Source organism: Ursus arctos, unplaced genomic scaffold, assembly GCF_023065955.2.
Source record: "Ursus arctos isolate Adak ecotype North America unplaced genomic scaffold, UrsArc2.0 scaffold_3, whole genome shotgun sequence".
NCBI classification, from domain to species: Eukaryota; Metazoa; Chordata; class Mammalia; order Carnivora; family Ursidae; genus Ursus; species Ursus arctos.
In genome coordinates, this window is record NW_026622985.1 from 29220358 (window position 1) to 29234378 (window position 14021).

At 38.6% G+C, this 14021-nt stretch overlaps 1 protein-coding gene across 5 annotated transcripts in view; it reads right to left on the reverse strand.

Annotated features, from left to right (window-relative positions):
* The window catches only part of ABCB4 (ATP binding cassette subfamily B member 4), a 61563-nt gene that overhangs the window by 26151 nt on the left and 21391 nt on the right, over positions 1-14021 (reverse strand). For all 5 annotated transcript variants that reach the window (XM_044386216.3, XM_026504806.4, XM_048213079.2 and 2 more), the window contains 6 exons: positions 13622-13735; positions 12428-12538; positions 12086-12211; positions 9159-9362; positions 8629-8799; positions 3050-3211 (listed from right to left, as the gene is read on the reverse strand). In XM_044386216.3, the coding sequence (XP_044242151.2) occupies positions 3050-3211; positions 8629-8799; positions 9159-9362; positions 12086-12211; positions 12428-12538; positions 13622-13735 (888 nt within the window). The remainder of the gene's footprint in view (positions 1-3049; positions 3212-8628; positions 8800-9158; positions 9363-12085; positions 12212-12427; positions 12539-13621; positions 13736-14021) is intronic.

Sequence of the window (14021 nt, forward strand, 5' to 3'; positions counted from 1 at the left end):
CTTCCCTCTTAAAAAAAAAAAAAAAAAAAAAAAGCAGGGGAAATATCTCCAATACATGCAAGGGTATATTTCCTTTTTATGCAGGGAGTCCTTATAAGTCAATATCATGAACAACCCAACAGAAAAATGGCCTAAAATAGGAACAAATGCTTTAACAGAGGGGAAAAAACACACACGGCCGATGAACGTGTGAAAAGATGCTCAATCTCATGAATGATGAAAGAAATCTGGAAATACTGTTTAGCTCTTTCAGGTTAGCAAAGATGAAAAATAAATACCAAGTGGCTGTTAGTGGCTATCAACAGGGGTTTGGATTATGGGAGTCTCTCAAATTTCTGAAATAGTCATGTTTGAGGGCTTTTTTTTAACACTTGGATTTTTAAAAATAAGAATGCATTACATATATCATCAGAAAAACATTAAAATACATTTAAAAGAAACGAAGAGCCAACAGTCTACCTAATGAAAAAGCAATGACCATCCGACTTAGAAACCAAACCGAGACAAGGTTTTTTTGACACTAGGTTGGTTGGTCTTTGGAACAGAAGGAAAAAGCGGCACTTAAGTGGTGAGCGCTTACTGAACACCCAGGCTCACTGCGGCTCTCTCCTCCATCTCTGCACCGGCACAACAAATGGATGGTTAGACAAAGCCTAACCCAGAAGTGGGAAATGTGAGAGTGCCAGGTGGAGAAGTTCCAGGGACTAGGAATCACAGAATGGCAGAGCTGGGGGGAACATGAGCAGTCGTGTTAGGGCACGCTCCGCTCACCGAACAGGCAAGGACTTGCTGGAACCAACGCTTACTTGGTGACAAGCCCCTTCTACCCCCAGACACTATTCAATCTTCGACTGTACGACTTTTCCTGGAAAGAAAGGCTATGGAATGTGACATAGAAAGGTTAGAGGCCCCCCAGCCGAAGTGCCGGTGGGAATGGAAAGTCATTCTTTCCGGGGCACAGAAGCTGCCAGCCAGGGGACGTGGTTACCTCATTTGAGGATCTCACCTGTCTTCACGGGCAAAACAGCACAGCTGCAGGAACCATTAATAAAACGAAAACGAAAACTCAATTAAAGGAACATTGTACTTATTTTTTTAAACGAGGGAAATGATAAAGACCCTGTGAGGGCTAGGTCATAGAGAAGCAACTAGTAAAAACACTCTAATTACCCCCTCCTGTTGGAAAACATTCTCTGGCAAATTGAAGCCAGAGTTACGAGACTTTCCATTGTTTCATTTGATACTTTCACTCTGGGGACTTTGAAATTTTCAGTAACTATTATTTATCATGCATCTCTTTTGTGTAGCGTAGTTTTTTTTAAAATAAGTTTTATTAAAACAATTCACATACCATAAAATTAACCCTTTTAAATTGTATGTTTTATTTTTTAAGTATATTCAGGTGTTTATTTCTTCACCTTATAACAAGCTTGCATGGTAGATTTCGTGTTTTAAATGCGGACACTAAGGCTCAGAGAAGTTACTTATCAGAAAACAAAGCCAAGTTTTGACTGAACTTTTTTGGAACCACGTTTCCAAGAGGTAACATAGGTATTCCCTGCTTTCTGAAAGTTCGCATTATGCAGCCTCACTTTTATGAAAAACCTACGTTAGTACCTGTTTTCACTAACAGAAAGAAAACTGAAGAGGATTTTCGCTCTTACGAAAAGAGGTGAAGAGTGAAAATAGCGTTCAGCATTTGTTATGCGGCCGGAGAGGCCCCGAGCCGCGCGCATGCGCAGCAGCTGCACTAAGCTCTTGCCCAGACTACCCTCAGCATCTCAGCATCTGGCCGCCAGAGCTTTGCACTGTGTCTGTGAGCGCCTCTGCTTTATGCCGATTAGTTTTGTGTACCCATTAGCAAAATGGGTCCTTAGGTATTAGAAAAGCCTAAGAGAGGTTATTTTTGGGGTCTGGGAATGCTCGCAATTTTTTCCATGTAAATTAATGGTAATTGCTTCTTTGCTTTACACCATTTTGGCTTATGAAAGATTTTATAGGAGCATTCTACTTTTGGATAGCAGAGGAAACCTAAATTTAGAATAGGGGCGCTTGGGTGGCTCAGTCAGTTAAGTGTCCCACTCTTGATTTCAGCTCAGGGCATGATCTCAGGGTCGTGAGACTGAGCCCTGAGCCGGGCTCTGCGCTCAGCTGGGAGTCTGCTGGAGATTCTCTCCCTCTGCCCCTCCCTCCCTTTGCCCCCCACCCCCACTCGTGCTTGCACACCCACATTATTTCTCTCTCTCTCAAATAAATAAAATCTTAGAATAGAGAAATACTGGAAATAAACCAAGTATCCAATTTTAGAGAAACAACTAAGCAACTTATCACACATTAATACAATGGACTGCTGAGTACCCATCAAAATGTTAGCATCTGAAGGATATATATATTTGAAATGTTAAGAAAAAAGCCAACAAAAATATCCACGTACCAACTAGTTAGTTATATTTATAGAGGTATAGACATTTGCTTTAAGAATCAGGTTTATAGAAAAAATATTTCTAGGTTATTTTGCAAAGTTGCACAAGTAAGCATAATACAATAGTAATATAAACCAATTATTATCAATATTACCTATTTTAGGAGCTAGAGTGAATGATTTTTTAAAAAAAGAAGACCACACTATTCACTTCCTAGGGTCATGACTCTTGCTGCTGGTTTTGTTAGGATCACCTAGGAAGCGTTTTAAAATCACCCAGGACCTTCTCCAGCTGCTAGAGATCCCAGCATTGCTCTCTTCCTGATGGTCCCTAATCTCAGGATGGAAAGGACCTGCTAGCTTGAATACATTCCCCAGGCAATTAAGGATCTCTAGCCTAAGGAATAAATTCGAAATGTTTTTGACGTCTTCCTTTACTTTCCTCGTCCCTCACCTTTCTCTCTTTCAGGATTCTTTCGCTGATTCTGAATTCAAGTCCCAGATGTACATTTTCGGTATCTTCCTGAAGTTTTCTATCTCTCAGCATGGCGTTAGCTGCCTGATGTCTTAATAATATAAAGAACACTGTATTGAGAAGCAGAAAACAAATTCCTGGGGCGCACATACCTGCATGTTCACAAGCCTGAAGTACACGCCTTCCTTCTTCATCAGCTCCCTGTGGCTTCCTTGCTCCACAATGACGCCATCCTCAAACCCGGCGATGACGTCTGCGTTTCGGATAGTGGATAGTCGATGGGCTATCACAATGGTGGTCCGGCCTTCTCTGGCCTGAAAGGGAGGACGGACGTGACGCAGCAGGGTTACAACGTCCACGCACTGCCAGAAGCACGCACGGGTCAGCACGTGGATGCACGTGTTTGCAGTCAATGAGAGCAGCTTCCCCTTGTGGGATGGGGGCACACATGCACCCTCATCTATGGAAGGCTCCGGCGAGGGTGAGTTCTGGCCCAGAGAGGAGGCCAAGCCCTCCAGTATGAAGACGGATAATTTTGGAGGCTCACGGTAGTGTGGGCTTACCCAAGAAAAACCAGAGAAGGTCTGACCCTTCTCAAGTGTTTTCATACTCGTCTGAGGAGCCTTCCTTGTCGGCTCTACGGCAGCCGAGAGCTTCAGTAGGGACCTGTTAGCAGAGTTGTTGTCAAATGCAGCCTTCTCCGGGGCACTTCTGTAGGGTTTCTTTTGAGGAGGCTGATTTCAATCGTAATTCTGATGGACTGCACGCAGGCAGTTTAGATGAAAATGAACTTCGGGATCAGGATCGTTTAAACTATAGTTCAAAGACCACCTGCATCACTATCTTGGGAGCGGGGCCAATAACTTTGCTTTTTAACAAGTGCCCCAGGTGAGTTTTATGCATGCTAAAATCTACAACTCACCCCATTAAGTAGTTCTGTGAACTCACATGTTGGCTTGGTGGGTTTACCAATGGGCATTTAAACCCTGGAAAATGCTCATCGAATTATTCATGTTATAGCATTAATGAAGGTTATTCTTTTTGATACTCATTAGCTCTCTTAGGATATAGCTAAGGCCACTCCTATTCTGGGGCAATAAAACCATGTCATTATTAGAGTATAGCTTAATTCACCTAAGCAGTTAAAAATGCAAATTAAAAATGACAGCTGAGATTCATAATAGCCAAAAAGTGGGAATAATCCACATGTTCATCTGTTAATCAAAGGGTAAACAAAATGAAGCTTATCCATGCAATGGAATATTATCGGGCCATAAAAAGGAATGACATTCTGATGCATGCAGAATGGACTTTGAAAACATTGCACTAAATGAAAGAAACCAGTTACAGAAGACCATGCATTGTATGATTCCATTTATGTGAAATTTCCAAAATAGGCAAACCCATAGAGACAGAAAATAGATTAGTGGTTGTCCAGGGCTGGGGTGAGCATGGAATGGAGTGACCTGCTAATGCGTACAAGCTTTCCTTGGAGATGATGAAAATCTTCTCCAATTAGACAGTGGTGATGGCTGCAAAATCTCGTGAATATACTAAAAATCAGTGAATTGTATATTTCAAAAGGGTGAACTTCATGGTATATGAATTATATCTCAATTTTTTTAAACAAAGAACAGCCATGAAAATTCTGAAAAAGAAGTTAATGAGAGGGGAATACCTCCACCAGATATTACACATAAAAGGCTACTTAAAATAGCAATAGTAAAATCCAGGGAAAGCTATCTATGAATAGGCAACTTGATCAATAAACCAAAATAGAGAGTCCAGAAATAAACATAAAACATTTAAGAATTAGTATATGATAAATATGGCATTGTCTATCAGTAGGGAAAAGGGTAGATTGTACAATAAATGGTATGGAGCCAAAAATAAAGTGGTCTTTCTCCATCAGTCCTTACACTAACATTACCATCATCAGCTGTGTTTAAGTATAAAAGAGTTAAACCACAGAAAAAGACAGAAACTAGAGCATTGCTCTATTGGATAACATTTCAGACTGTTCAGTTTTTAGTACCCAGCCCCCAAAGAAGCACTCATAAATATTTACCAACGTGGAACTTGCATGTCTTGGTCCATGTACGGTAAGGCACATAGGAAATAATTTGATCATTCTAATCACACTCGTGATACTAATTGTGCTGTGTAAATTGCTAACAGTGACTATGTTAACATTATGATAATCATAGGTTGATACTATGTCAACATTAAAAAAAAAAAAAAAAGCCCAGAGGAGTTACAGTCAGACTTGTGAGTAAAGGATCGGTGTGCAGGAGAAACAAAGGATGTATTGGTGAATTTAAAAGTTAGCAAGTGTCACCCCTGACCAAGAAATTCTGGCCAGAATAGAGATTTGACACAAAGAGATTTTTTTTCAGAGCTCTCAGATGTCCCAATGATGAAAAAACACTGGCAAATAAATACCCTAGATTCAAGGACACCAGCTGTTAAGAAATTTGGACCTTCTGCTAATGCAGAATAAAAGGCAGGGATAAAAGGCAGGTCCGAACAAAGGCAGTACTAATTCATTAGCCTTTCTGGAACTTCTGAGGGTAAAGGTGCGGAGGGGCATAAAATGAAACCTTTGGAATCATTTGAGAAAATCACATGGAGGCTAATTTTTATTTTTCTCTTGCCCCTCCAGCATGGTAACACTATGAGTGAGAGAGTCATATAGGTATGAAAATTTGTGATTACTGACTTTCCTTAAAAAAAATCAAAATAACATATCTGCATTTGTATTCTTTAAGATCTTACATGGAAAAACCTATAGTTTGTTTTGATAAATAGTCACTATTGAGTCAACAGCTGATATGGTCCTTAAATTTTTTTTTTTTATGTAGACATGTATTATTTCAATGAGCTGGACCATGGTAATCAATTCAGTAAATATTTATTTAGACTCTACTACGTGCAAGGCACTGATTAAGTGTTGAAAAGACAGAAACACAGGGGTGCCTGGTTGGCTCAGTCCATAGAGCATGTGACTCTTGATCTCAGGGTTGTGAGTTCAAGCCCCACTTTGGGCCTAGAGTTTACTTAAAAAAAAAAAAAGTTACAAACATGAAGCATTTATTAATTCTGCCTCTTAGGAGAGAGAGAAGGCATATAAATAAATAGCTACAATAAGTGGGTGCCGCACACGAGGTATTGATGGATGTATAAAGGATCCACAAAAGAAAAATATTATTCTTACAGGATAGGTAATCAGGGAAGAACAACAGTAGATATAATAGTGCTATATTCTTATGTCTCTCAGAGGAAAAATAATAAATCACAAAATCCGACTTGTCATTGTTAAAATATGGTTGCTTTGTACCTTAGAATGACTGGCCCAAGTGACTCCATACTGTGCAAGATACCTAAGCTGATATATTTTGCAGACTACAAATCATATCTTTAAAAGGAAAATCCTTCACTACTGCACTTCCCTTAATGGGATTCCACTGGCTGTATGTTACAAGGTACAAGGAGAGAATGGTGAGTTTAGAAGGAGCTATTTGGCTTGCAAGCTGAATTTAGAGGAAACAGAAAACCCAGTACCTGCTTGGTTGGGAATGAGTTGTTAGTCATCCAGGGAAAGGAAGCCAAAGGTCAAATCAGCGTGTGAGTATAAGATTTTTTCGTTAAAATCTCTGAGACATTTAAGACAGATTCTAGGAGACACCTGCGGCTACATAAAAGGGCTTCGGAGACTCTTATGTAGGGGTTTTCCCATGGCAGCTTCACACGTGGCCCAAAGTAGAGAGAGGTTCATTTTGGAAAAAAAATTACAGATGTAGCTTTTGGGGCTTGAGTGAGCCACGGTTGGATTCCAAGCAAACCCACAGTCTTTAAGAGTGTCTACCAGCTTGGACTGAAAGAGACTGAGAAAATTCCAAATGTAAAGAGACCTACAGGTCCCAAATTTCTATGGGTGGAAAGCATGCTGAGAAAGTTCCTCAGCTGCAGACACAGGTTATTTCTTATTGCAAAGGAAAGAACTCTCAGAGAGAGGATCTAAGAGTCCAAACCCAAGGAGACCACTCCGCTGCTGGGGGTGGGACTAGGACGTAATCAAGGAAAATTCCCTTTCCCTGGAGCAGTGGGGTAGTTGGCTACACTCACCTGACTGCACTTCAGAGTTCCTGTGGACCAGTAACTGCTATGTGCTTCCTGTTCTAATTCTGGAACGGGAGTGACTACTATTATCTTATTCTTGCATCAACATTGCACGTTGGGTGTACGTGTGGAAGATGACTAATCTCTTGAGTTCACAGATCTCTGCAGCAAGATGAGCATAACATAAAGAATCTGTCCGTATCTGGACCCCACACAGATCTTCAGGTCCTGGACTTTGAACCTGAGGTCATTGCTGCATGAAAATTTTGACAGTATTAGGAAAAGGAGAATTTATTTTGCACATGGGAGAAGGGTGAGTAATTGTGGGAGAGAGTGTGCTGTGGAAGGTTAAATGTGGTCACACACTTGACAGCTCACCCATCAAGAGGTGGACTCTTGTCTCCTCACTCCTTCAGTCCAGGCTGCCTTGTGGCTTCCTGGGACCAACAGAATGTGATGGAAGTGACACTGTGAGTCCTGGAGTCTAAGCCTCTAGATGTCTTCTAGCTTCCGCCTCTGCATACGCTGGCCTGAGAAGGCCACGGAAGGCAGCCAGGTTAGCCTATTGTATGAGTGTTAGTATGACTATGAGAAGCCACATGGGAGGCCCATAAAATTTCCTGTGTATATATTTGGTTCCTTAATATTGAGACTTACCATACATGAAAGCAATATAATTCTGTGCAAGAATTTGTGAGGAGTAACTCTCATGTCATTAGTCATTATTAGATTAAGTTATATAAGAGAAGCCAAAATATTAATCTGATAAACTGTGAAGCATTGATTAACCCCAGTTTAGGGCACACACAGTGTTTACTCAGGATTCAGGTGGAAGTTGTCCTGAGAAAATAAGATTCATACAGCTCATCTCTAAAATCGCAAGGGGTGGTTTGGATAGAAGCTGTGAAGCCACTTGCCCATTTGATTACTAAGCTTTCTCAAACCAAATATGTTTTCACAAACATTGATATGGTGCCATCTGACTCTGGTTATTATCCTGGGTCGTTAGTACAGATGACATCAGCATTTACCACAGGAGTGTCCCAACCTAACGTTCTTCCTTGTGAAGCTTCCTCTTTGAAAAATGACAGTGAGAGATTCAGAAATACCTGAGCTGGCCACGTGAGCTCAGCATCCTTAAAATGTGTTGCTTATTTACGTGCTTAGATGAACCTGCACAAATTGAACTTTACCTCCTTTCGCCTTCATGAATAAAGATAATGGCACTGCCTACCTCCAGAGTAAGGCGAATATTTTGAGCTGTTTTGCAGCTGGACCGGTGTCTAGGTAACCAGATTTTTCTTTGGACATTTTAACACGACTACTTTTGATCAAAGCACTAGCCTCCATGCAAGAAGTAAACGGTGCTAAGAGGCTCACGGCATAGGCCTGATATGACTTCCGTGGACTTTGGTCAGAGCTAGCCGGATAATGGGCCATCCACCTCTCTTTGCCTTGTTGACCTGACAGAAAAGGGAAATCAATAAAGCCCCAGGAGAAGTTTCACTTGCTCTCATGTTTATGTTTTTCTATCTAGAGTCACAAAGCATCAGCAAAAATTTCCAATAAAGCTTCAGTGTGCTGGTCTTCCAGGTGTTTGGGGTTGACTGACCTTATCCAGGGCCGCCTGTACTTCTGCTTCGCTTTCGGTGTCCAGGGCTGACGTGGCCTCGTCCAGCAGGAGGATCTTGGGGTTGCGAACCAGGGCCCGAGCGATGGCGATTCTCTGCTTCTGCCCTCCGCTCAGCTGGGCCCCTCTGTCTCCAACCAGGGTGTCGAATTTCTACAACAGAAAACATGGAGGAACTCCTGAGGTAGTTTAAATGGAGAAGGCTCTGGGGTCTAGAAATTCATGAAAAGAATTCATGAAGACAACAGCTTCATTTTGACTATGGTAATGAGTCCTAAAGTATAATAAAATCAATGAACACTGAATTCTGAAAAACTACTACCATTTACTCTCTACAATTTTATAGGACTCCTGTACCAGGCTGTACTCCTTACACCTCCCAGTGAATAATGCAAGGGACTTGCCTAAGGAAAGTTGAACAACCTTGCATCTTAGCTTAAACTTTGAAAAAGAACACACTCCATGAAGTCAAATTCGAATTTCAAGGGCAACTGCGTTAACAGAGCTTTTACCTGTGGTAGTTTCATGATAAAGTCATAGGCGTTGGCTTCTTTCACAGCCTTCTTAATCTCATCCATGGTGACGTTTCCACGGCCATAACGAATATTTTCAGCGATTGTGGTAGAAAATAGCACTGGCTCCTGACTCACCACTCCAATTATTTCCCTGAGGTACCTTACATTAAAGGTCCTAATATCCTGCCCATCAATGCTAATCTGAAAGAAAGAAGTATCTCTATTAAATATTTTAAACCATCTCACATCTAAAGCATTAAGACTCTTCAATTTGTTACAAAAAGTCTTAGCTGACATTTAACACTTAACTTAGTAACTTATTTAACTTATTTTTGTGGCTACATATGGTTAGAAATGAGAATTAGAAACAAACAGCAATGAGCAAGAATAAAAAGAAAAAAAGTTCTATTATCTTACACAGACAGTTTCTTCATGGATGAATTATTCTCCATAAGCGATACTAGGTTATGTATTTTTGACATACTATTATTTTTTGCTTATCACTATTTAAATTTGAATAAAAATGTCCATTCACCTACATAGTCGACATGTCATTTTGATGGATTGTGATGTTTTACTAGATGCAATATACCGTAATTGATTTTAGCGTTTCCCACCTGCTAGATATTAGACTTCTTTCAAGGAACAGTGGAAGACTATCATTGTAGAAGTAGAGAGTTACTAGGTTAAGAGTATGGTTTCTTTTTATTTCTCTGATAACAACTGCTTACCTGTATAATGACTGGTGTATGTTGGGCATTTATTATTTGCTGGATAAAGGTTGAATAAACAACACTCTAAAAAGAGTTTAATAATTTGTAGTGTCAGCAAAAACATATAACTTATCTGCTTTTTTGCAATTTACTAGTTCTGGGTTTTAACATTTTAATTTGTTTTTTGTAATTAATAAATGCAGACTGACACCTTATATTTGCTTTGTTTTGTAAATATGAATAAATGAGGCTGAACATTTCTTGAAAATTTTTAGATGCATATGTATTCTCAAAAGATTTTCATGTTCACATCCTATTATAGATTCAAATTAATTTCTCAAATATTAAATATAATCATTTTTCCATATATATCATAAATCATGTTTCTATTTATTGCTTTCTTTCATTGTAGCTTTACTATGTTTATTTAAAGAGAAGTTTAAGGAAAAATTAAATAAATGGACTGTACCACTGGACATTTCAATATTTTAGTAAGAAAATTGTTAAATGATGATGTGAACAGTGAATATCTCTGAGTTACAGAATTTCCGAAGACTTTTTTCCTTGTTGACATGTTTTAAAAATATACTCCAATAATTATTTTATTTTTTCTTTTTTAATTAAATTTTTTAAATTTAAATTCTATTAGCCAACATTAAAAAACCCTTTATTAAAATTTTAACTGGGCTCTACACCCAATGTGGGGCTTGAACTCACGACCGAGATCAAGAGTCACATGTTCCACTGGCTGAGTCAATCATACACTCCTACTCCAATAATAATTTTAAAAATAAGATATTTTCAAATGTATATTCTTAATGGCTAGTATTTTACTAGGTTCTTTTTTAAAAATAAAGCAAAATGTTTACATTTGAAGTGACCTAGAGTTTGCTTTAGTAAGTGAGGATAGAATTATGTTCTCCCCTAAAAAATCAGATTTTTCCAAAATGTGTATTTTATTATGTTAATTAAATAATTCATGTACTCTAGAATTCTGTATTCATTCCTACAATCTCTGTTCTATCTCAATGCCTTTTGATGTTTTTTTGTTTTTCTTTGTAACTTGCAATCTTCTGTTTTCATAATTGTTGAATTATAATATATTATAATAAAATTATAATATATTTAGTATCAGTGTCCTAAAGTTGGTACAACTGAGGAAATGTGAATATATACTGTGGACTACTATTGTGTTAATATTAAATTTACTGATTTTGATCATTGTTCTGTGGTTATGTAAGAGAATGTCCCTCTTCTTAGAAAATATATTCCGAAGTACATAAGGGTTAAGGGACATGATGTCTTTAACTTAGTCTCAAAGGTTCAGAAAACAAAATATGTCTCTGTGTGTGTGTGTGTATACATGTGCATGTGTGTTTATTATGTATGTGGAAAGAGAGAGAAGACAATAAAGTAAATGGGTCAAAATATAAGCAATTCGTAAATCTGGGTGAAGACTACATGTGTTTCCTGCTTGCAACTTTTCTTTAAGTTTCAATTTATAAGAAAGCTTTTTTAAAAATTTTATTTATTTATTCATTTATTTTTATTTTTATTTTTTTAAATAGACTACATGCTTAATGTGGAGCCCAATGCGGGGCTCGATCTCACGACCCTAAGATCAAGGCCTGAGCTGAGATCAAGAGTTGGATGCTTAACTGGCTGAGCCACCCAGGCACCTCATAGCACAGTTTTTAAAACGCAAAAAAATATATATGCTCTAGGCTATTAATGTCTCACAAGTCCCCAGAAGTTTTTAAAAAGACTATCCCATTTTCCCCTTCAGGTATTCCAACATTTAAGAAAACTCAACTGTCTTTGATAAAGTTAATTACTATCCTGACATTTCTTGTGACCTTGATTATCAGGTTCTCAAAAATTGCTGTATGGAATATTTTTGTCCAAACCCAGTAATTCCTTGAAAATAACAGTCTCCGTGGTCTGGATGACCGTTTTCCAGTTGAGTTAGTGAGTTATCCAATGCCTAGTTAAAGCAGAAGAGAGTGTTGTCTAGCCTCTTTAGCTTTTGGTCATCTTGAATAGCTTTTAGCCCCATCCAAGTGTTTGAATGCATTATCTAGACGCGTTGCAATTCTGTAGCCTTTTTACCAAAACTGGATTCACATGCAAATTTGCTACTGAAAAAAACAATTTCGAAGGGCTCATTGGTACCCAGCTGGCCACTTTGAGAACTTGGTTCTTCCCACTTACCCTACCCTCATCAGGGTCATAGAGCCTCTGCAACAGCTGCACCGTCGTGCTCTTCCCGCAGCCGCTGTTCCCGACCAGCGCCACCGTCTGCCCGCTCTCAACCTTCAGGCTGAGGCCCTTCAAGATCTGTGAGGGAAAAGAGAGAAGAACACACTTCACAACAAAATCCTGAAGGGGACTGATTTGATTCAGTTTTAATTTTGAAAAAAAGTATCACATAAGGGACTAAAACCCCAAAAGGAAAAAACATATAAATATCAAAATAACAGAGACTTGAGGTTCTTTATGATGATTAAACAATCAGTCTGAGTTAGGAACTCTTATAAATATCACTCACAGTACCTTGACATTAGCTCGAGCTGGATAAGAAAAATGAACATCATTGAACTCCACATTCCCTTTGATGCTGTCGGATTTGTGTCCTCTCTCTGAAAAACTGTCAATTTTAGGATTCTAAATAAAACAAAACTCAATGACTATTCTATCATAGGACAAACAATTGCACTTTTAAGGAATATGATTTAGCAAATTCCAAAAAGAGGATCTGGAATGGCACAATCTCCTTCCCATGAGACAGAACCCAGTCGTAGATTGTGTGTGTGTGTGTGTGTGTGTGTGTGTGTGTAAGGAAATATTCCCTGGCAGAAAACAGACATTTTCTGAAAAGTACATATGGATATATTAATTTCATTTCTTAAAATATCTCACTTTAAGTTTTTGGCATATCTCCATACATTTTCTAAATGGTCAGATATGCACGCTTCTGCAAGTGCGATAACAAGACATATTAGAATTGAGATAGCCAGGTATTTCAGCATTTAGTGAAAACGAACTTATTCCTAAACAGCAAATGAAGTGGATTTGGGTTGTAAAGACTGAACAATGGGTTAGGGCCAAGTTACTTAGAAGCAACGTAAACTGTAAATATATTCAGAAGCTGAGCAATTTTCTCCTGACTTAGGTCAATGAAACAGGAGGGTCTGCTTGGATTACATGACATTTCAGGCACCTGCTTTGCATTTTATCTGTGTAAATGCAGTGACATGCTTCAATATGTGAAAACTGTATTCTTTATTTCGCTGCATTCATTCAGCATGGTTGATTCAAAGTCATATGAATCACGCAGTGATTTTTTTCTTCGAAGGGAGCAACCCGCAGCAAAATATACTGTCAGTATTGTTCCCACCAATAATTTTTCTACCCACTCATTCTGTGTATAGAAATCATAATATTCCTAGCCTAGCTACAACATGGAAGAGCAAAGGAGAAAAACTCAGAAGAGCAAATATCTTTGCTCTGAACTCTAAAAATAACACATTGGTGCAGATGGGCTTTTCCAAAATGAGATCAATGTTATTATATTATTTCAAGATGAATTTTTAGAAATGTTAATAAGAGGCACTTTGTTTCGCTCATTACTAAGAAGAGGTCCCTTATTTTCACATTATTAATTTTTACATGATTTTTAACCTAAAGCCAGAGTTAAGTGCACAAGCCTCAAAGAATGTTTTGACATGGAAATAATAAATGACTCACACTATCAATGATGTGGAAGATCGCATAGGCTGCTCCTCTTGCATTGGCAAAAGCATCAATGCATGGAGCAGCCTGTCCCACGCTGAAGGCTCCAACCAGGACTGAAAAAAAGACCTGAGCAAAAGAACGTGAGGAACAGTTATACGCCCCATTCTGCTGCCCATTATTATCTCAAGTACGACTCTTTGAAACACAAAGTACACTAAAGCTTAAGTTTAGGTGTGTCCCTTTAAACTTTTTTTTTTTTTTTAAGAAAGAGGGCAAAGTTTATAAGGTTAATATAACCTTTCATTGCACAATGGGCTTCTTCAATCTCAAAAATATTTCTTTGTCTAGCTTGCCGAACTATCTGTTGTTCTTCTCCTGAACTTATACAGAGTCAGAAAGGTTTTTCAGACCT